Source organism: Orcinus orca, chromosome 5 (assembly GCF_937001465.1).
Source record: "Orcinus orca chromosome 5, mOrcOrc1.1, whole genome shotgun sequence".
Lineage (NCBI taxonomy): Eukaryota > Metazoa > Chordata > Mammalia > Artiodactyla > Delphinidae > Orcinus > Orcinus orca.
The window spans coordinates 90044464-90069118 of record NC_064563.1 but is presented as its reverse complement, the minus strand read 5'-3'; the positions used below and the strand labels follow the sequence as shown (position 1 = coordinate 90069118).

Genomic DNA, 24655 nt, shown 5'->3' with positions numbered 1-24655 from the left:
AAGACTACATGCTCCCAATGCAAGGGGCCCAGGTTTGATCCCTGGTCAGGGAACTAGATCCCGCATGCATGTGACTACTAAGAAGCCCACATGCCGGAACTAAAGATCCAGCATGACGCAACAAAGATCCTGCATATCACAACTAAGACCTGGCGCAGCCAAAATAAATAAATAAATAATTTTTAAAAAGAGTTCCAATTCCTCTACAACCTTGCCTACACCTGTTTTCCATTTCAGTAGTAGTAATAGTAGTAGCATCCTAGTGGGTGTTAAGTGGTATCTCATTGTGGTTTTGATTTGCATTTCCCTAGTGACTAGTGATATTGACCATCCTATCATGTGCTTGTGCCTACTTGTATATCTACCTTGGGAAAATGCCTATTCAAATCTTTTACCCATTTTTAAATTGGGTTGTTTAGTTTTGAGTAGTACAAATCTTCTATATATTCTGAATACTTAAACCTTATCAGATATATGATTTGCAATTTTTTTTCACATTCTGTGCATTGTTTTTCACTCTTTTGGTAGTGTATTTTGACATAAAACTTTGTGTACAAAGTTTTTAATTTTCATAAACTCTGATTTCTCTATATTTTCTTTGGATGCTTGTGCTCCTGATGTCATATCTAAAAATTATTGCCAAATCTAAGGGGATTGAACATGTTTTCTTCTAAGAGTTTTATAGCTTTAGTGCTCATACTTAGGTTTTTTAAATCTACTTGGGGTTAATTTTTTAATATGATGTGAAATAGGGATCCAAGTGTATTCTTTTTCATGTGGGGATCCATTTGTCCCAGCACACCTTGTTGAAGAGACTTTTCTTATGTACAGTGAATGGTCTTTGCACTTTTGTTGAAAATCAATGGGCCGTGGGAGAATGGTTTTATTTCTGGACTCTCAATTCTTTTCCATTGGTCTACATGTGTATTCTTTGCCCAGTTCCAAACTGTTTCAATTACTGTAAACCTGTAGAAGTTTTAAAATTGGGAATGTCAGTTCTCCAACTTTATTCCTTTCTCTCAATATTGTTTCGATTATTTGAGGTCCCTTGCAATTCCATATGAATTTGAGGTTTTTACATTTCTGGAAAAAAAAGAGGCTACTGGAATATTGATAGAGATTACATTAAATATGCAGATGTGTTTGAAGAGTATTGTCATTTTAACAATTATTACTCTCTTATACATGAATACAGAATGTCTTTCCATTTACTTAGATCTTCTTTAATTTCTTTGAACAGTTTTACAGTTTTCAGTGTACAAGTCTTGCAACTCCTTGATTAAGTTTATTCCTCAATATTCTTTTTGATGTTATTGTAAATAAAATTGTTTTCTTAGTTTTCCTTTAAGATTGTTCATTGCTAATGCATAGAGATACAGTTCATTTTTCATGTTGATTTTGTATTGTGCAACTTTGCTGAATTTGTTTATTAGTCCTAATTGTACTGGTGGGGGAGTACTACGTTTAGGATTTTCTACATATAAGAAGATCATGTCATATGTGAACAGAGATAGTTTTATATCTTCCTCTCCAATGTGGACATCTTTCATTTCTTTTACTTGTTTAATTGCCCTGGCTAGAACTTCTGGTATAATGTTGAAATTCCAAAAAATAGAAGTAGCAAAAGTGGACATTCTTGTCTTGTTCCTGATCTTAGGGATAAAGCTTCCAGTTTTCATCACTAAATATGATATTAGCTGTGGGGAGGGGTTATAAATTCCCTTTATTATGTTAAGGACTTTCCTTCCATTCCTAGGTTGTTGAGTGTTCTTATCATGAAAGAGTGTTGGATTTTGTCACATGCTTTTTCTATATCAATTCAGATGATCATGTAGGCTTTTTTTCCTTCAATCTACTCAAATGATGAATTACATTGATTGATTTTCATGTATTGAACTAACCTTGCATTCCTAGGATAAATCCCACTTGAACATGGTGTATCATTCTTTTAACATGCTACTGGATTCAATTTGATAGTATTTTGATGGGGATTTTTACATCTATATCCATAAAGAATATTGGTCTGTAGTTTTCTTTATTTGTGATGTCTATGTCTGGTTTTGATATCAGGGTAATGCTGTCCTCATAGAATGAGTTGGTAAGTGTTTCCTTCTTTTCTGTTTATTGAAAACAAAATTGAGAAACATTGACATTAATTCTCCCTTAAATGTTTAGTAGAATTCACCAATGAAGCCATTTGGCCCTGGACTCTTATTTGTTGAGAGGTTTTATATTACTGATTCAGTCTTTTTACTTATTACAGATGCTCAGATCTTCTATTTCTTCTTGAGTCGGTTTTGGTAATGTGTGTGTTTCTAAGGGTTTATCAATTTCATATACGTTATCCAATTTTTTGTTATACCATTGTTCATGGTATTCTATAAATAATAATACTTTTTATTTCTGTAAGTTTGGTAATACTGTCCCTTTCATTCCTGACTTTAGTAACTTGAGTTTTCTCTCTCTTATTTTTTAGTCAACTGGCTAATTTTATTGATCTTTTTAAAAAACTACCTTTTGGTTTTACTGGCTCTATTGTTTTCCTATTCTTTATTTTATCTCCACTCTAATCTTTATAATTTCCTTCTTCAGTTAGCTTTGGGAATAGTTTGCTCTTCTTGTCTTGTTCCTTAAGGTGTACATTTAGGTTATTTGAGATTTTCTTCATTTTAAACATAGGGTTTCACAGCTATAAATTTGCCTCTGAGCACTGTTTTCATTTTCCGTAAGTTTTGGTATCTTACGTTTTTATTTTTATTCATCTCAATGTATTTTATAATTTCCCTTTTCTTTTCTGTCCCATTATTAGTTTTAAAAAATGATGTTTAATTTCCACATATCTTTGAATTCTCTAGTTTCATTCAGTGATGGTGGCCAGAGAAGATACTTCATATGATTTCAATCTTTTTAAATATTGAGACTTGTTTTGTGGCCTAACACATAGTCTATCCTGGAGAATGTCCCATGTACATCCAACAAAAAATGTGTATTCTGCTTTTTGGGGGTGGAGTTTTCTGTATTTCTGCTAGGTCTAGTTGGTGTATAGTATTGTTCAAGTCTTCTATTTCCTTATTGGTTATCTGTCTAGTTGTTGTATTCATTATTGAAAGTGGGTTATTGAAGTGTCCAGCTATTATTGTAGAACTGCCTATTTCTCCTTTCAATTCTGTCAAGTTGTGTATATGTTTATAATAATTATATCCTGCATATGTTATATCCTACATACTGACTTTGTTCTCAAAACTTAGACATTTTTATTTGCATTGGAGATAACCTATTTCCTATGTACCAAAATCTGTTTACTTTCAAGGTCACTTCTGGAGACTTTACAGTCCTTCATCAACATGGCTTAAGCTGCTTCTGCTTGGACCTATCTGGGGCTCCAGGTAGTCTGTCACCCTCCACAATCAGCTTGCCTCCCTGCACTTCTTCCCCAATTCTCTGGACAGCCTTTCTCATCTTTCTCTTCTACCTGCCTTTCTAAAGTGCATATTTAACACTGAAATAGTTACTTACATGAATTTCCTGTTCAGGTTGATTCTTATCACAGATATTTCCACCACTAATACAAACATTTTATCTAATATCCTTAAACACATGAATGGAAATATACCACATACACACAAACTAAATATTAGGTTTTCACAGTGTGGTCAATTGTGGTCATCATTAAACATCATGGCTCAGAAGAAATTGTTCTTTGCTTATTTCTCATCTGAACCACAGGCAAGGTGGTTGGTTATGTTAATGCTATAATTGCTATAACTGTTGTAACATTTTAGCAATATATTATTTAATCAGTAGTCTCTAAATTGTTGTGACTATGAATAAGACTTTGTTAGTATGTTTTATTTTATTTTGATCCTGAGAGGGTTTTTTTTAATCTCTTTTTCTCAGAATGAAAACTAGCTCTGCTAATAACTCTATGATTACACTGTTAGATATAATAGATCCTACCACACATTCAGTGAGTGTCATGACAGAGAGATAGACATATTCTGGACTATGAGCTACAATGGGTTATTGTAGGTGGTGATATCCCACCAAAAAATAAATAAATAAAAATTTTAAATCATGATTGATGATGAACAATAAATCCATTTAAATATATAGTTAAAACTAAATACTTGAGAGAATTACGTATAAAGAACACAAGTGTTTTAAACCTTCAAAATGTAAAAATAATATATAACCAACAAATCAGAAAGTGGGAGGAAAGGCTGTTTGAAGAAGTGTAAAGTTGGTCTTTATCTTATCTCCCTGTTGGCAGGGAGTCAACAGAAACAGTGACAGTGAAAATACAGGTTTAAAATGTACAGTTGCATCATCCTCTTAATATTGTTCACAATCTTTTTTTAACTGACATAACTCCTTTAGAAATGAGTGTCTCATCTGGTAAGGATTTTTTTTTCAATATGTAAGGGGCAATAGTCCAAACTCATTGGAATAGACACTTTCTCTACTTGGCATGCTGTGCTTTTGTTTTGGTTTTTAGTTTATTGGCTGCCTTATACATCATTATGATACACCAGAAAATACTGCTTCTGAAAAGGAGCTTACTTTTTTATATTTAAGCTAAATTTTTTTGGAGCAGTTTGAGATTCACAGAAAAATTAAGCAGAAAGTACAAGGAGTTCCTGTTTGCCCTCTACCCCAACACGTGCATAGCCTCCCTGATTGCAAATATCCCCAGCAGAGTGGTACATCTGTTACAATCAGTGAACCAGTAATGATGCAGCATTATCACTCAAAGATCATAATTCACATTAATGTTCACTTTTGTATGTGGTAGAGACATTTTTATCTCACATTCAGTAATGACTTCTGCTTCTTTCTCTAGCTTAAAATAAAGTAACAATAAACATAATAATTTTTATTTAAAGTAATTTTTATTTAAACATGCTTATATGAAATAATTTTTATAAAATAATTTCTGTCTTTCCTTCTTTTTACATATAGTCATAGAAAAGTGTTCAGCTAATGTTAACACTGGTTGTTTTGAGTGGTGGAATTTGAAGAAATTACATTTTTCTGTATTGCCTGAATGTCCTATAATAAATGTTTCATCTCACAAAATAAAATGTCATTATTTTAAAAAAAAAAAAACTAAAGAGAAAATTATACACCTTAGGGGCCACTGATAAATATTTCCACAGTAAGTGTTAATGCTGATTTATAACATATTTGGCAGAATTGACTTAGAAAGCTATCCTGAAAAACAGCAGGAGACTTGGGAAAAAAAGAGAAAGATATAGTAAACAATTAGATTTGGTAAGATAAGAATAAGTGGGATAAATGGAATACTTCAAATGTTTATTTAGGCTAAAAATGGAAAGTATTTACATCAAACATAACCCATACTTAAGGCAGGTTAGACCAAGTCCCATAGTGTACTCTTCTGCTATGGCAGCAGTAACAAAATACCACAGACTGACTGTTTGGCTTAACCACATGGTGTTTGTCCAAATGGCAGGTTATTAAGGTTGGAAGGTGTGTTTGTTGGTAGTCAACAAAAACTGAGGTTATGCTTGTGTTAATTTTAAAGAAAGTGGCTAATAAAAATCTAAATGTTTATTTATAAAACATGACAAAAACGAAGAAAGAGAGGAAGCTCTGAAGCTAAGGAATGAGTTTTAGTCTTAACTATCAGAACCTGTTATAACTCTAAAAAAAGAGAGAGAGAGAGAGAGAGAGAGACTCACAGCCAGGAACTCAGTAATTTACAATCAATTCAGGTAAACCAAATGATACAGCTTATGCATTTTCATTATTTTTTCACACTTGATAACATTTTATAATTTTATATAATTTTCTAAAGTTATGTTTTCCAAACTTAAAACTAATTCAGTCATAAGTGATCCTAATATGTATTTCATATTGGCTAAAACAGCAATTCTCAGGCTTTTTGGTCTCAGGATTTCTTTATACCCTTAAAAATTGTTGAGAATCCCAAAGAATTTGCCTTAGAAAAATTTGGAGACACACCCACACAAATACACAAATACTCCATAAGCCATTAAGGCAATATTATCAACATATGCCATGTAGCATCTAGAAAACTATTGTGCACTAATGCAAGAGAATGTAAGTGCCAAAAGCAAATAACTTACTAGTATTATTATGAAAATATAAACAACCTTGAAAACCTCCTGCAAGGGTTCCTTGGACCACATTTCAACTAGAGCTAAGCTAAAACAAGCTTGAAAGCTCAAAGATTATTCTTTTATCCATTTGTGTGCCAAAAAATGTTAGGGAGGAGGAAAATGTAGAAAAAAGAAAAATGTAATTTCATTTATTTAGTCCCATTATTTTTCATTTAACAATTCTAGTTGGCAAAGCAACTGTGAATAAAAAGCTATTTACACTTTGAAAGAGAAACCTGCTTTTTTTTTATTATATGTTCTTTTCCCCCCACAAAGATCACTGCTGTACCTTGACATATCGAAAAATGCATGCATATAAGACATAAAAGCTTTTCACATAAATGGTCAGTTACCCCCAATATTTAGTTCCATCCCTGTCAATAAGAAAAAAATAGTTTAAGTGACATGTGAGGCATATGGTATAGTGCCTGGAAGAGTAGTAAACATTCAAATAATGACAGCTATTGCTGTTTGTTGTAAGTATTGAATACTAAGACTACAGGGGTAGCATAGCAGGATCACAAATTTTGTTGCCTATGAATTTCCCATTTCAATAAACGTACTTTGAATTCACAGTCCATTTTAATTAACTAATAGATAACTTGCATCCAGTAAACTTCCAGAAAGCAGTGGATCCCACAACAGGCAGAATGCCCAGAAGGAAAGAGAGACTTATGCAGAGTCCAGGGGGTGGAATAACCTGGAGGCTCAAGACCTTTAAATACAAGCACAAGTAATGCCTTAAAGGTACATTCCGTACTGACAAGTCAGGTTGATCTATAGTGTATCATTGATACTAATAATGCTTTTTGCTCAAAGTAGCAAAGGAATCTGGAGAAAGGTGTTTTGCTTTTCTCTTAAAAATTTAAGAATTTCTAGTGAAATTTTGCCTAATGTTCCACAAAAGTTCCTTGGAAAGGGGTCTGTAAATAAGACATCAAATGTTAGCATTCTGATCAAAATATTTTTGACCAATGTGCTATTTAAAATTATTTAAAGAGTTTTATTCCTAGAAAATGAATATTATGATATCATACAAAAGAACATCAGTAAGGTATTTTGGGATATTTCCTGATATGATTCACAATATTTTTTTAAAAAATAATCAAAAGCTGACTGAAAAGCTAGCCCTTCCCATTCCTACACAGTTCCTCTGCTCTTTCCACCACCCCCCAAAACTGCTTTTATGACAGTCATCAGTGATCCACTGATTGATTCAAAGAACATTTAAAATTCCTATTCCACCTGACATCTTGAAGGAACGTGACATTTTTGCTTCTTCCTCCCTCAAACTCTTCTGTTGGTTTCCATAGATTTTCTTTCCCCATGGACTGCATTCTGCCTCTTTTATTAGATTCTCTTCTTTGGCCCACTCCTAAAAATGTGGTGTTCCCTAGATTCCATCTTGTGCTTGCTTCTCTATCCAACTCAACATCATTCCCTAGAAAAATTTGATTCATTCCCATTGGCTTATCCATTGCTTGAAAGAAGATGACTCCCAAATCTGAATCCCGCTTTAACTTCCTATGTTTCAAACCTGTGTTTCCAACTCATCTGTAAAACAGATTGAATCCAAACAAATCATCTTCACTTCCTTCTTTGCATTCCATATGTAAGCAATGGCATCATCATCTATATTTACTGACATAAAATACCCAGTCATGTAACTCCTACTTAAGTCCCATATTTAATTGATATAAAAATCCTATTGATCCTGCAACCAAAATACCTTCCAAATATTTTATATTACCATTATTTATGTCCAAGTCTAGCCCTTATTATCTATGTCCTAGACTATTAAAATAGACTGCAAACTGATCTCCTTGCCACTAACTTCTTTTAATCCTAGTCCATGAAAACCATATCATGTCATTCCCTTATTTGAGACCCCCTATTGCCTTTCTATTGCTTATTGAATAAAATATAAATTCCTTAGAATGGCATAGAAGGCTCTTCACAACTGGGCCTTAGTTTATTTTTCAAGACTTAACATCTTAGCCGAGAGATTAGAAACACTGGTCAAATCTAAACTGCAGATACTTGAATTTGTTTTGAGCTGACACAACAACATTTTTCAAATAAGAAAATTTTACATAAAAATCTAGATGTCAAGCTCTTTTGAGAAATTTTAAGATGTGGCAATATTGAGCCCTCATTTTCTAATGGAAATCATCTGCTGGACCTGAAGTGTTAAATTATTCTTATACATTCTCACATGCTTTATGTGGAATATTGCTCTCCATTTTGCCACAGTTTACCATCTAGCTCTCTTAGACTCCTCTTTGTTAGCTGTCTGTCTCCTAAAACTCCTTAACACCACTGACCTAGTCACCATCCACTCTCCCCACACTGCATTTCTTTCAAGTGATTTCAAGTAAGTTGATGATTCTAAGTCTTTGTATATTCAGTCATATTTATTTAAAATGCCCTCAAACAGATGGAGAGATACACCATGTTCTTGGATTGGTAGAATCAGTATTGTAAAAATGCAATCTACAGATTCAATTCAATCTCTATCAAATTACCAATAGCATTTTTCACAAAAATAGAACAAAAAATTTTATAATTTGTATGGAAACACAAAAGACCCCAAATAGCCAAAGAAAACTTGAGAAAGAAAAAATGAGCTGAAAGAATCAGACTCTGTGACTTCAGACTATACTACAAAGCTACAGTAATCAAAACAGTATGGTACTGGCACAATAACAGATCAATGCAGCAGTATAGAAAGTCCAGAGATAAACCCACACACCTATGGTCACCTAATCTATGACAAAGGAGGGAAGAATATATAATGGAGAAAAGACACTCTCTTCTATAAGTGGTGCTGGGAAAACTGGACAGCTACATGTAAAAGAGTGAAATTAAAACATTCTCTAACACCAAACACAAAAATAAACTCAGAATGGATTAAAGACCTAAATGTAAGATGGGATACTATAAAACTCTTAGAGGAAACATAGGCAGAACATTCTCTGACATAAATTGCAAGCAGGATCTTTTTTGATACATCTCCTAGAGTAATAAAAATAAAACCAAAAATAAACAAATGGGACCTAATTAAACTTAAAAACTTTTGCACAGCAAAGGAAACCATAAACAAAATGAAAAGACAACCCTCAGAATGGGAGAAAATATTTGCAAACAAAATGACCGACAAGAGATTAATCTCCAAAATATACAAACAGCTCATGCAGCTCAAAAAACCAAACAACCCAATCAGAAAAATGGGTGGAAGACCTACATAGACATTTCTCCAAAGAAGACATACAGATGGCCAAGTGGCACATGAAAAGATGCTCAACATCACTAATTATCAGATAAATGAAAATCAAACCTACAATGAGGTATCACCTCACACTGGACAGAATGTCCATCATCAAAAAATCTACAAACGATAAATGCTGGAGTGGGTGTGGAGAAAAGGGAACCCTCCTACACTGTTGGTAGGAACGTAAATTGGTAGAACCACTATGGAGAACAGTATGGAGGTTCCTTTAAAAACTAAAAATAGAGCTACCACATGATCCAGCAATCCCATTTCTGGGTATATATCTGAAGAAAAACATAATTCGAAAAGATATATATACCCCAATGTTCATTGCAGCACTATTTACAATAACCAGGGCATGGAAGCAACCTAAGTGGCCATCGACAGAGGAATGGATAAAGAAGATGTATATATATAATGGAATATTACTCAGCCATAAAAAAGAACAAAATAATGCCATTTTCAGTGACATGGTTGGACCTAGAGATTTTCATCCTGAGTGAAGTAAGTCAGACAAAGACAAATATCATATGATATCACTTATATGTGGAATCTAAAAAAATGGTACAAATGAACTTATTTACAAAACAGAAATAGAGTCACAGATGTAGAAAACAAACTTATGGTTACCAAGGGAAAAAGGGGTAAGGGAAGGGATAAATTGGGAGATTGGGATTGACATATACACACTACTATATATAAAATACATAACTAATAATAACCTATATAGCCCAGGGAACTCTACTCAGTACTCTGTAATGACCTATATGGGAACAAAATCTAAAAAGGAGTGGATACGTGTATATGTATAACTGATGTGCTTTTCTGTACACCTGAAACTAATACAACATTGTAAATCAACTATACTCCAATAAAAATTAATTGAAAGTAAAACAAAATGCCCTCTTTTTACTTTGTCAGTCTAATTAACTTTTTAAACTCTTATCTATCCTCCAGGCCTCATTCAAATTTTATCCCTTGTATAAAGTACTCTCTAAATTCTCCCCACTCCCATTTACCATTTAAGGGTCACTGTTTCTTCTATAATTCTGTAATTCTATTACAGCGACCAACAGGAGAATTGGCAACACAATAACTAGAAATAATAGGATAGTACCAAAATCACCATAAAATAACATAAGGTTAACAAGGTTAAAAAGGGAAAAGAGGAAACAGAAAATAAAATGAAAGAACTGAACTTTTAAAATGAAAAATACAATTATTGGAATTAAATTTCAGGGGGTGGATTAAAAAGTAGATTAGACACAATTGAAAAGAAAAATTGTAAAGTGGTAACATAACCTGATAATTAAAATGCATTGTCAGAATGCACTAAGAATTGATAAACAGATAAAAAATTAAAGTGGAAATTTGTTCTGAGAAAATCAACCTCAGTCCAATAATAAGACATAAAGCAAAGTAAAACATGAAAGAGGGAATAAAGTAAATGGAAGATAGAATGAAAAAATTCAATGTAAGTCAATTAGAATTTCCTGAGGAGATAACCGAGTACATAAATAGGTGATGACTTGTTTGGTAAGAAGTTTTCATAATCAGATCAGTTGCTGCAAGCCTACTCACCTATGGTTAGACTCTTATTCCCATACAAATGTAAAACAAAGCAGGTCACATAAGATACATTGTTGCCTACCCAGTGGCATGTGCTCTGGACACTTTCCTGTGAATCTGAGATTCATACTCAGTGATGCAATCTCCTTCTGGGGCTCAGAAGATCTGTGCTGCTGGCTTCCCTGCAAGTGCTTTGCACACTGAAGATTTATTCTTCCCCAGAAGAAGGGTCACCTCTGGAGATGCTGTAGATGAGGACAGAAAAAAATTGTTCAAGTTTAATATTAAAAAAGCAACAAAATTTTATCCATGAATATTTATTAAGAATCTACTTATAGTGCATGTTGGTTAAGGGCATGGGCTCTGGAGTTAGATTATCTGGGTCCAAATTCTGCCACAACTGTTTCCTAACTGTGTAATCTTGAACAAGTTTCTGTGCTTATCAAATAAAAGAATAATACTAATTTGTAATGTATTAATTATGTGACAGTAGGAAACAAAAATTCTGCCAATGACTCTTGACATGTTCTCTACTGTAAGGTGCATCTTGTGCGGAATATCCTCCATTTTCTTCTCCAGATCCATTCTCCAATCTCTTCTGCCATTCTCTGGGTCCTAAGAGGCTGACTTATTGGAGGAATTGGCAGTAAATGTAGGTCAGAGGTGGGAAGAGAGTGAGGTCAGGGTATTATATCTTTCCTGTGGTGGCGTCAGGGTTTGCCTATATACCACTACAATAGCCATAGTCCTCTAGGCAGCCCTCTCAAAACCACTGCTTTCTTCAGCTTCCTTCATCGTGTAACTTCAGGCCAAGGAGTGGAATGTCTTCCAGAGGATGCAAGCCACCAGGTCCTTCATTATCTCTTATTGGTTAGGGAAACCGCTTCTTTTTAAAGCATGCATACTTTTATAAAAATCTCCTCAAGTTACTCAAAGTGTGCTGTTTGTTTATTGCTGCTGCTCTGACTGATACACATCCTACTTTGGAGATGTTAAAATGTGAAAAAAATATTGCAGCTAAGATATAGTGAAATATATCACTTAGCTTCTCTGTGCCTCAGTTTCATTTCTCTTAAATATATTCCTCTTAGAATTATTATGACTAAATGCACTAATGCATGTAGAGTACTTAGAAGAGCATGTAGCATGTAATAAGTTCTCAATAAATATCATCATTAGTATATTTAAAACATTGTGATAGGTGCCATGAATTATACAAAGATGGGTAAAAGACAAAGCATCCTGGTCATCTTAGTGAGTGACAGCTTTAAGTCAGTTATTTTGACCTAAAGCCCAGTATTCTTCTATAAAAACTTCCTTGATAATCCAAAATAACTGGAAAGAAGATCACTCTACCTTAGTGCAAAAGCACTTTTAACACTTTTTAGAATAAATGGTGTTATTAGTTTTAATTATGTACAGTAACACAATGTAATAATTAAAATGCATTGTCAGAATGCACTAAGAATTGATAAAAAGATAAGAAATTAAAATTATCTTGAATGTAAAAATGGTAGTTATTTATAAATAAATTGATTCTTCAAAAGATTAGATAGAAAAGAGATTAGAACACTGATCTTCATTGAGCATCCACTATGTGAGAGGCACCTCAAGATTGAGTACTCACAAACTAACAGGGAGAAACGGCTATCCCGGTTGTACACGAGGAATCTACCTCTGAAGGGCAGAGCAGAGACTCAAACCCAAACCTTCCACAGACAGCAGCGGGGAGCACAGGGAACAACCATGACTTTTCTGTATCACACTGCCTCTGGAATGCTTTAAAAAAAAAAAATCCCCTAACATGGCTTAAATAACACATACCCACTTATAAGGAGATTTATGTTTATGTGTGAGTTTGTTCTTAGACTCCTTTTGGGGGTTTCTGTTTGTTGCTTTGTTTTTGCAAGTGGCACAAAGATGCAGTCTAAGAATTATCACAAGTGTCTTTTTTCAAAAAATAAGACTTCTTTAAAGCCTTGCTGCTGAGTATGATCTACAGACCAACAGCAGCAGTCTCACCTGGAAGCTTGTTAGAAATGCAGAACATTAGGCACCTAGACAAGGACTGTTCTAAAATTGCTAGCCAAGGAAACTAGAAAGAGAAGAAGAAAACTGAGCATTTTCAAAGACAGAAAAATTCTGGTGGAAAACAATCTAAAGTATCTTTCTCATGATGGTTTCCTCTGTTTCACTCCAATACCTTTCACCCTTCCCTCCACCACTCCGAACAGACTTACCAGCTGTGAAAGGGAGAAAAATTGTGAAAAGTATCCCAAAAGCTGAAGACATATTCTGAAGGGAGTTCCCGCCTTCTTCTTTTTTTTTTTTTTCCTCCTATCCCTACCTCTCTGTTTTCTTTCCACCATACCATATACCTAGCTGTGGTCTTTTTCTTCTCCTGATCTCTCCCATAAGCACTGATGAGAAATCCCCTACTGTCTTACTCCACTGTATTTCTGGCTAGTGAGCAATTTAAGAAGAAGCATTTCCTGTTTGGAGAGTTGAGGTGATAATGACTGAACTTCCTGGTTTGTGCTTTTATACATTTATTTCTCTCCAATGAAGCATATATATTTGACCCACTATTCAGATCCAATGGTAATCACTTGAGTTATAGCCCAGACAATGTTAAAATGATTCTTGGAGCTTCCCTGGTGTCACATTGGTTAAGAATCCGCCTGCCAATGCAGGAGACACGGGTTCGAGCCCTGGTCCAGGAAGTTCCCACATGCCGTGGAGCAACTAAGCCTGTGCACCCCAAATACTGAGCCCGTGAGCCACAACTACTGAGCCCGTGTGCCACAACTACAGAAGCCCGCATGCCTAGAGCCCGTGCTCCCAACAAGAGAAGCCACCACAACGAGAAGCCTGCGCACCACAACAAAGAGTAGCTGCAACCAGAGAAAAGCCCGCATGCAGCAACAAAGACCCAACACAGCCAAAAATAAAATAAATAAAATAGATAAATTTATTTTAAAAAATGATTCTTATGAGGCATGTATCAGTATATTCATTTTTATAAATAAAGAAGTAGAAAAGTTAAGTAACTTATCCTAACTTGATTAATGACAGAGCTATAGAACCAGGATAGAAACCGTGATCTTTTCATGGATAGTTTTCCTTCCCTTGCATTGTATTGTGTGTGTGTGAGTGTGTGCATGTGTCTGTGTGTGTCTATGTATATTCGGTAATTTGTTGTGTGGTTTATGAGAGATGACAAACATGATCTCTTCCTCTAGAAGTATGCACTTTAATACAAAAAACACTGAGGCAGAGAGTATTTAAAAGTAAAACACTCCAAAACACCATAATACAAATAGTTCTCCACTCATATGACCCCCTTCCAAGTAGAAAGCTTAGGCTGGGGCTAGAGGTCAGTCTGCATTCAGGAATTAAAGCCCACCTGGGGGAATTTTCCTTTGATCCATCCAAGAAATCCTATGCACAAGCCCTGGACTTCTGTCTTCCACAGGTGAGGAGGGGACCAGGTCCATGATAATGCTGCATGTGGCATTCTGAGGCACCTCCAACCTGGCTCCAGCGCAGCTGCCCCCTTGCTGTTTCTGAACATGGCCCTAGTGGAATGTCATCCCTGCCACAAACACAGAGGACACCACTGCCCACTGCACAAGCTCAGACCTGTTGTGGGAGAGGCCAGGTCCTCCTTGCCTCCACCCGACCTGCCTAAACATTCCCCCTTACACTTTCACACCCTGCTGATGATGTTACCCTCTTCTACTTCATAATTTCCACTTTATTTCTTTTTTCTTCTTTATTCTGTTTATTTCTGGCTAAGGCATTTTAGGATATGCTGTCTTCTACCACAAAATAGAGGGTGGTGGGGTAGGGGAATCAATCTACAGATTCAATGCAATGTTAACCTGGGTTTTCTGTGTGGAAGGAGACAGTGAAGACTGAGGGGCTGGACTGGTAGGCAGAAGTTTCTGCTTATAAATTCTCCTTACATCTTCTTGAACAGATGATAATCCTTCCCTTTGGGTTTGTTCTATTAACAAATGTTTAACATAGGTTTCAGTTTGATTATCCAAAGGAACGATTAATGAAAGCTTCTTGTGAAAAGCATCAGGATCAGCTTCTTGTCACCAGATAGATAATTACTCTACACATTTGAAGATGAAAGTTGGGATTCTTTTAATTGGTGAATTTTATTACTGTCAATATCTTGGTTACTGTCAATATAGTATAATTTAGCAGAATGTTATCATTGAGGTAAACTGAGAATGGTGCATAGGGATCTCTTGTGTTATTTCTTACACTTACATGTGAATCTATAATTATTTAATTATTTCAATGAAAAAAATTGAAAGTCAGGTGTGGCTGAGGGAGGAGAATCTCCCTGAAGGTTATAGTCAAAGCGTTTATTAGGACTGACCTGTGAGACATGGACTGAAGAAAGATGGAGTGCTTCTCTTCCAGTGTGATTTTGATCATGGCTTTTTCCAGAGCGTTTGAACTAGTTGCTTGATCGGGCCACCATGAACTTGCCCGTCCATCACAGGGAGACCTGGCCTTCGGAGATGATGGCCTTCAGTCCTGGGAGGAGCCTGCAATTCATCATCAACCTTCCCAGTTTGTACCATCCGTGGGAATCTAGGACAGTAAGGAGCTAAATAGCTCCTGTCTGTATGGGGAAACCTGCATCCTAGGGTCCCTTTTGCCTGCCCTCCCTCTTTCTATGGACGGAACTGTGAGCATGACTTGCACAAAGAGAACTGTGGACCTGTGCCCCATCACACCTGGTGGCCCAGGAAGTGTTCCATGTGTAAGTGCTGGCATGGCCAGCTTTGCTGCCTTCCTCAGTCATTCCTACCTGGTTGTGATGGATAACCACCTCACAGCTTCTGGGACTCCAGAATTAACACTGTCTGCATGTGCTCTTACGCTACCTGTCATCTGCCTTGCTATACAAAGTTATAATTAACCCATGTTTGCATGCAACATTTGTCATACAAATTTCATGACCTGTAAAGGCTGTCCCTCCAATGTCCCACCTGAGAGATGATGATTTGTTAGTTGCCTTGAAATAGTGAATAGATTTCTCTAACACAGTGAAATAGTGAATAGATGGTCCCTAACATTCCTTAAAGTACCAACTACTTTCCTCTGCCCTGCCCTCTCCAAAAAACTACTTAAAAAAAAAAAAGTAACCCATATCTTGTGCCCAAGTCCTATGTTTCTTGATACATGTAACTCTAGCAAGAGCTTATTAATAGTTTCCTTTAAACAATTGAATTCTATCTTCAGATTATTAAAGGTTACTCTCAGTGTGGAACTGAGTATAAAGCACTGAATAGAGTTGATCAAAATCAATTAAGATAATATCTTGAAAAGGAAAGGAAAGGAAGTATCTGTAAAGGGAGCAAAGGAGAAGAGAGGGGCAGATATCGGAGGTGAGAGACAGGATGCTGGAGAAACGGAAGTGTGCGTGTGTCCCTAGGAGACTAGATATTAAAGTGGGAACAAATGAGAAAGAGTTGAGAAAATAAAATGTATTACTTGGTTGATCGGATGGGTATAGAGAAGCAAGTTAAAAAGCTAAGTTGAAGGACAAGTTTCTATCATCTGTAGGAAGCTGTATAAGACAAGGGCACCGGTTTTCTCAAGGATTTGAAAAGAGAATAAAGTCTCCTTGAAAAAAAAATTCTATGTAAAGTCCCCCAATGTATTAAGAGTGCTTAATACATTATGATTTCTCCATACTATGCAATTATTTTAACGGTGGTAAAAGATAAAATGTTCACAATATATTTAATTGTAAACGAGGTGATAAAACTATACATTGTAAAGCCCATTTTAAAAATATGTATCTGGTGTGTATCTGGTGTGTCTAGTAAAAGTGGGAAGTACGCTGAAAAAAAAAAATTGAAACTGGGGTCTATATCTCGAATCTTGATGTTAGTAAATTTAGGATAATAGAAAGGAAGTTGGTTGCAAACTTACAGAACTTACTGGCCTAATTTCAGAAGCTGCAACACATGGATGGAATAAAATAATTTGAGGTGTTGTTATATACATGATCCATCCATAAGGGATACCTCTAATGAATTAGGATATTCTGTAGTTCATCACTACACCTAAGTTTTAGGGGAATTCACACCCTTTCAAAATTGTTCTTTAGTATCTCTGACAGAGATTTAATATAGTATTTGGGAGTTGGTGGTTGTCATTTCTGACATCAGTCATAGGAAGTTTTTTAAAAGCAAACCCATCACCTCACATAGTACCTTTCTTTGTATACTTGAAATTAGCAAGTTTCGAGTATACAATACAGTATCATTAACTATAGTCACCACGCTGTACGTTAGATTCCCAGAACTTATTCATCTTATAATTGAAGGTGTGTACCCTTTGACCAGCATCTCCCCATTTCCCCAACATCCCAACCCCTGATAATCACCATTCTACTCTGTTTCTATGATTTTGACTTTTTTTCCCTTAGATTCCACATATAAGTGATACCATGCAACATTCGTCTTTCTCTCTCTGGCCTATTTCACTTAGCATAATGCCTTCCAGCTTCATCCATATTGTCGCAGATGATAGGATTTCCTTTCTTTTTAAAGGCTGAATAATAATCCATTACATGTATATACCACATTTTCTTGATTCATTCATCCGCCAACACACTCTTAGGTTATTTCCATACCTTGGCTATTATGAATAATGCTTCAGTGAAAATGAAAGTACAGATATCTCTTCAAAATAATAGTTTCATTTCCTTTGGATATATACTTAGAAGTAGGATTAGTGAATCATGTGGTAGTTCTAGTTTTAATTTCTTGAGGAATCTCCGTACTGTTTTACATAGTGGTTTATCAGTTTACATTCCCACCAACAGTGCACAAGGGTTCCCTTTTCTTCACATCCTTGCCAGCATTTGTTACCTCTTTTCTTGTTGATGATAGCCATCCTAAAAGGTACAAGGTTATAGCTCATCATGACTTTGATTGTCATCTCCTTGATGACTAGTGATGTTGAGCACCTTTTGGTGTACTTGTTGGCCATTTATATGTCTTCTTTGGAAAAATTCTACTCATGTCCTTTGTCCAGTTTTAAATTAGAGTATTTTGTTTTGTTTTGTTTTGTTTTTGCTATTGGGTTTTATGAGTTCCTTATATATTTTGAATATTGACCTCCTATAGATATATGGTTTGCAAATATTTTGTTCCATTTTGTAGGTTGCCTTTTCATTTTTTATGGAGGCATAATTAACTCATATAACATTATATTAGTTTCAGGTGTACAACATAATGATTTGTTACTTGAATATATTATAAAATGATTATCACAATAAGTCCAGGTAACACATGTCACCACACATAGTTACAATTTTTTTCCTTATGATGAGAACTTTTAAGATTTACTCTATTGGCATCTTTCAAATGTGCAGCACAGGGTATCATTAACTGTAGTCACCATGCTGTACATTATATCCCCATGACTTATTTATTTTATAACTGGAAGTTTATACCTTTTGACTCCCTTCACCCATTTCACCCACCCCCTACCCCCCACCTCTGGCAACAACAAATCTATCCTCTGTATCTGTGAACTTGGTTTGGGTTTTTTTTGTTTTGTTTTGTTTTAGATTCTACATAAGTGAGTTCATATGGTATTTATCTTTCTTTGTCTGACTTATTCCACTCAGCATAATGCCCTCAAAGTCCACCCATGTTGTCACAAATAGCAAGATTTCATTCTTTTTTATGGCTGAATTATAGTACATTGTGGGTATTTACCACATTTTCTTTATCCATGCATCCACCAATGGACACTTAGATTGTTTCTATGTCTTGGCTATTGTAAATAATCGATCCAGCAAAGCAGAGTAAAAGAAAAAATAAAACAGAGCTGGGGGAGGAAACATAGTAAATGAGACATGTAAAATAAGATTATAGAAATATGGCCAAATATGTAAGTAATCACAACAAATATGAATGGTTTAAATTCTCTTATTAAAAGTTTAAATTCACCTTCACACTGGTCAGAATGTCCATCATCAAAAAATCTACAAACAATAAATGCTGGAGAGGGTGTGGAGAAAAGGGAACCCTCCTACACTGTTGGTAGGAATGTAAATTGGTACAGCCTCTATGGAGAACAGTACAGAGGTTCCTTAAAAAACTAAAAATAGAATTACCATATGACCCAGCAATCCCACTCCTAGGCATATACCCACAGAAAACCATAATTCCAAAAGATACATGCACCACAATGTTCATTACAGCACCATTTACAATAGCCAGGACATGGAAGCAGCCTAAATGTCCATCAACAGAGGAACAGATAAAGAAGATGTGGTACATATATACACAAAATATCATGTCAGGTGTTATCATTAGTTTTACATCCAAAATAGACTAAAAATCCTTTTAAGGATAAAGCCTAGAGGAACCAAAATGTCTTCAGGGAGACAAACATATTAACAAAACAAAATAGCTGTCTTAAACATTTCAAATGGCACAATTAAAGAATGAAATGGATTTTGTTTTAATTTCTGCCATGTTGAAAATTTTTAATTTTCAGTATCATTTTTTCCTGCTATGGAGTAAATAGACATATTTTTCATAATTAAAACGTATATTTAATAATATTAAAAATGATTAGTATACACATTCCCAATATTTTATTCCATAGAAAAATGTAGAAAAGGGTCATGTCATCCCATGGCTATTCCCTTAGCACATAGATCATATTTTATAAATATCCCAAGTCCTCCATAATGCATATTTAGCTGGTTATAAAAATTTGTTATTTGATAAATGCATCACAGTAAAGTGCACACCATAAAAATACACATTTCCAATTTATCACATCTGCAAAACTATTAGGCATTAGATAGCAATACCTCTATAGAGATATAAGTTCAGAGGAAGCTAATGTCCTCACATGTCTGTCCTCCCTCTCTCCCTCCCTCCATCCCTCTCTCCCTCTCCCTCTCTCTCTCTCTCTCTCTCTCTCTCTCTCTCTTTCACACACACACACACACAAGCATTAAAGAAAAATATAAATTCAGTTTTATTAAATAGTGAAATTCTTATTATAATCTTATATTAGCTAACAGTAGGTTGGCATTTTACAGATATTAAAATAACAGAAAAGGCACATTCAAACAGCGTTGGAGGGAATGTAAATTGACACAGTTTGACATATTAGTCAATAAAAGAAATGCACAAACCCTTTGACCTGGCAATTTCACTCAAGGAAATTATCTTACAAATATATTCAAATACATACAAAGAGATATAGTCACAAGAAACATTCTATGTAGTATTGTTTATAATAGCAAAACAAACAAAGCTTAATCTAAATGTCCACCACTAGAGTTGTGGTTAATTAAATTAAATTCCATTACATACAATGGAATTTTTTGTAACCATTAGGAAGAATGAGGTAGCTCTGCTTGTGTTGATATAAAAGATCTTCAGGATATATTACATTATTAGCTTTCTGTAAGTACAGAACAAAACTATGGTATGTCCCCATTTGTGTCTTGACAAGGATATGTGTATGTATATATAAATGGACATATAAGTGCACACATATACCATGCACATATAGATATGACATATGCACATAGAAATTTTCTAGAAGATTACATAAAAACTGTTGGTTAATTGTTCCTTCTGTGGAGTTACTTGAGGTAACTCAGTTTTCATCATCTACTGTATTGAACAATTTGAATATTTTATCATGAGCATGCGCTTTCTTTGTAATAATATCAGTTCTTCAAAGAACTACATAGTAACAGCTAAAATTCTAAAATTTCAAATGTATAAGGATATGAATGCAAATCCTCTAGAATGTCTCTGTCTTCTAAGAATCTTTGAAAAGCTAATTTCAAAATAAGCCTTCCATTCCAGAACTCCAAGAAAATCAAAACAGTATCTGTACTGTATCTTGATTCATTTGTCCTGGTGCTACACTTCAGGAACATATACAGTATGGAGACTCATCCCATCAACTTCACTTTGTAACACCTTAGACATCTTCACCCTGTTTGTAGTATCATAAAGTGGATTGTTCTTCTCTGTGTAGCTGGCATAGGGCTGCATTTCATCCTAAGAAATAACCCAAAGTTAAAATCAATTCAAAAAAGCCAGAAATCAGTAACCACCTATGTTTTTCTAACAAGGGCCCACAGCTTTAGTGTCTACCAATAGTAGTCTCTGGGCTTACATGAACATAAGAGCAAGACTTTTCTAATATTTTATCAAAAAATTATTGATTATTTAAGTCTCAGTGTGACATGATAACAGTTGTCTGAAAGTAGGAGTGGAGAAGAATGGAGTGATATGAGAAGTATTTCAGAAGAGAGTGTCAAAGACTTAGTAAGCTATTGGCTATAACAGATTATAGAGCTGGATAGGTTTTAAGCTTGGGTAAGAGAGAAATGATGATGGTATTGAAAAAAGGAAGTCAAGAATTAGAGCTGGTTTAATGGGAGAGGAAGTACCAATTCAACTTCTCCAAAGATTACAGCCCAAATGAGGCAAACATTATGTCTTTCGTAGGATGCAGTTCTTGAAATAAAAATATGGATTTGGAGTGTATATAAATAGTACTTGGTGGATAATTAACAGAATAAGTACACCTGACAGCACTGTAAAGTTAGAATTTTTGCTTTTCAACTAAAATACTAATAATGATGCAAATTACAAATTATGTGACTAGATTTTCAGACTACATAGCTTAAAAGTTTATAAATATTCTTTTTAATCTTATCTTACCTCCTCAAAAACTGAAGTATGTTCTGTTTTTTTCAATTTTCTGCAAAAATAAAAATTAGCTGGAGTGAATGTCAAAACATTATTATTCAGATTGAAAATGGAAAAACAAAACAGTATGCTATTGACAATTGTGGTTCATTTTGATAGAAGCCTTAATAAATCAGAAATGAACTACCAGAAATGAGTGAAGAATGCTGCTTGTAAGTTAATTCGTCCAAATAAGATAATTCTGGATTTTGGAAAAGGAAGTGAAATTATGCAAAGAAGTTTGATGTAATAGAATATATGTGACACCTCATATTTGGTGTATGAAATGAATCACTGTAATTCTTTTCTCAAATAGAAAATAGCATGCACTGTCTCTCCCAAGATCCTGCCCTGAGTGGGCTATGCTTGCATGTCTAATTCACTATGCTTGCATGTCTAAGTAACCTAGAAAAATCCCCCTCGTCATTAGTGTAGTCCAAGTCTGTTATTTTCAGGACACACTTATTGATTATGAGAGAACTGAGGTTAACATCTTTTTTTAAATTTTTATTTTATATTGGACTATAGTTGATTTACAATGTTGTGTTAGTTTAAGGTGTACAGCAAAGTGATTCAGTTATACATATACATATATCGATTCTTTTTTACATTCTTTTCCCATTTAGGTTATTACAGAATATTGAGCAGAGTTCCCTTTTTACCCAGTCAATTCCATTTTTTGACTCTTTTCTAATCCAATAAAGCAGGAGAAGAGAAAGCATCAGTCAGTACCTGCAGCCACTGATTTTCAAAAGCCAAATGGATCCAACGATGACCAAGATAATAAAAATAGGGGGAACGATACGTAAAACTCTTAAGGGTGCTGATGTTTTGGCATCTGTAAATGTAGACACAAAAATGTATGAGTTACTATTATTCAGCAGTAGAAAGAAATGAGCTATCAAGCCATAGAATCATGGAGGAAAATTAAAAGCATATTACTAAGTGAAAGGAACCAATCTGAAAAGGCTAAATACTGTATGATTCCAACCATATGACATTCTGGAAAATACAAAACTATGAAGTAAAAAGATCAGGGGTTGTTAGAAGTTAAGGTGGAAGGAGGGATAAATAGGTGGAACATAGAGGACTTTTATGGCAGTGAAACTACACTATATGATACTATAACGGTGAATACATGGCATTTATACATTTGTCAAAACTCATACAATGTGCACCTAGAATGAACCCTAATGTAAACTATGGACTTTGAGTGATAATGATGTGTTAAGGTAGGGTCATTCATTATAACAAAGGTACAACCGCGGAGCGGGGGATTTAGATAGACAGGGAGACCATGCATGTGTAGGGTCAAGGGTTATATGGGAGCTCTGTACTTTCCACTCAATACTCCATCGTCATAAAACTGCTCTAAAAAATAAAGTCTGTTTAAAAACTATATATATAGCATGGTTCAAGAATGTCTCACAATACATGAAATTCATTTCTGTGATTTTATTTGAAAAACTTTTGATCCATTTATAGTTCAAATAATTGTTATAATTAAATTGTTTTATCATTTCAGACTCTTAAGTTTTCAACAAGACATCATCTTGTATCAGTATTTTATTGCTTTAAGGATTCATGTGGTGAATTCCTGTGAGAGAGATGTGAAATTTAGACCTCTCTGTTATAGTAATAGAGTGTTTCTCATCTCCAATATTCAGAAATAAATAGAGTTGTAAGGAAACTATTTGGATAAATAACCCTAATTCTGAAGTCACCTTTCTTCCAGGGCATTGAAACTGAAATGAATGCATGGCAGCAACTTTAAACTATTCACTGACTGCTGGCAGCAATACAAAGTTCAATCTGATCGGAGGACAAGTCAACCAAGGAATTGCCAGCTCTGAGAGGTTTTGAGACTGTGCTCCTGGTGTTTTGTGAACGCGGCTGGGGCAGCAGAGGGAGGTAAGTGGAGGCCGCATCCAGTCCCGCCACCTTCCTTCAATACTTTGTTTTTAAACATTGGATTTTTATTTGAAAAAGAAGTTTGGTTTTGCATTTTAAAATGACCACATTGTTTTGAAACCCTCTCTTTCAAACTAATGGGCTCTCTTTTATTGGAAGTGCACTAGCACAGGTGAAGGTCCACCCTGCGAGGAAGACATATCTGCACTGGGAGTGCAGTGGGAGTGGACTAGAGAGTCCCTCCAGTTCTGAGATTCTATAAATATGACATCATATTGTAATACTGGGTGGTCGGACTTCATACATAACCAGTGGCAATTACTCTTCTCAGTAAATACTGCTAAACTATTAATATGTATATAAAACTTTAAGAATAGATATTAGAAAATTGTGGTTTAAACCCATATGTTTTCCTCTTCTCCTTTCTTAACACTTACTAAAATATCAGCAGAGAATTTTTTAAAGTATAGACTTGCAAAGACAAAGAGAACATGGATGAAGACAAGAGCAGATGAAAGATTTCAGCTTGTTTTTAGGGTGAAAAATGAACAGAAGAATGGCCAATAATTCAGAGTGAAATAAGTATAAACCTTAGTGAACTCCAGGAAGACTCTAGAGTAGGAAAGACCAAATATAGAGAAGGGGGAATGTAGGGAGTGAAGCGTGGAGCTAAAGTTGGAAGCTTCCTTGAAAGTCTGTATTAAGAACAGATGGGCTGCCAAGTCTCCTCCCAGCCCGTGCAACCACGTTATCACACCTTCCCCGACCAGCAGAAAACAGGAAGTGTGACCCAAAGAAGATGAACTGGAGAAACTCCAGAGTGTCAAGGATCCAGACATAATGGAGGGTGAAGATGAAGTGTCATTAAAAGAAAGTCGAGTTCTCAACAGTCATACACACACACACACACACACACACACACACACACACACACACACAGTCCCCTCTCCTCCCTGCTCCCAGAACACTGATAGTCAGGA

The 24655-nt window shown here is 35.1% G+C and overlaps 1 protein-coding gene and 1 pseudogene across 1 annotated transcript in view; one reads left to right on the top strand and one right to left on the bottom strand.

The window, feature by feature from the left end:
* Nucleotides 1-15388: 15388 nt before the first annotated feature.
* On the top strand, nucleotides 15389-15928 carry LOC101282982 (teratocarcinoma-derived growth factor 1-like; annotated as a pseudogene).
* A 4073-nt stretch (nucleotides 15929-20001) lies between these two features.
* The window catches only part of CD200R1 (CD200 receptor 1), a 32738-nt gene continuing 28084 nt past the window's right edge, over nucleotides 20002-24655 (bottom strand). The window contains exons 6-8 of the mRNA XM_004272058.3: nucleotides 22497-22602; nucleotides 21738-21777; nucleotides 20002-21068 (exon numbers count right to left, since the gene is read on the bottom strand). Coding sequence (XP_004272106.1) covers nucleotides 20928-21068; nucleotides 21738-21777; nucleotides 22497-22602 — 287 coding nt within the window. The 3' untranslated portion in view covers nucleotides 20002-20927. The remainder of the gene's footprint in view (nucleotides 21069-21737; nucleotides 21778-22496; nucleotides 22603-24655) is intronic.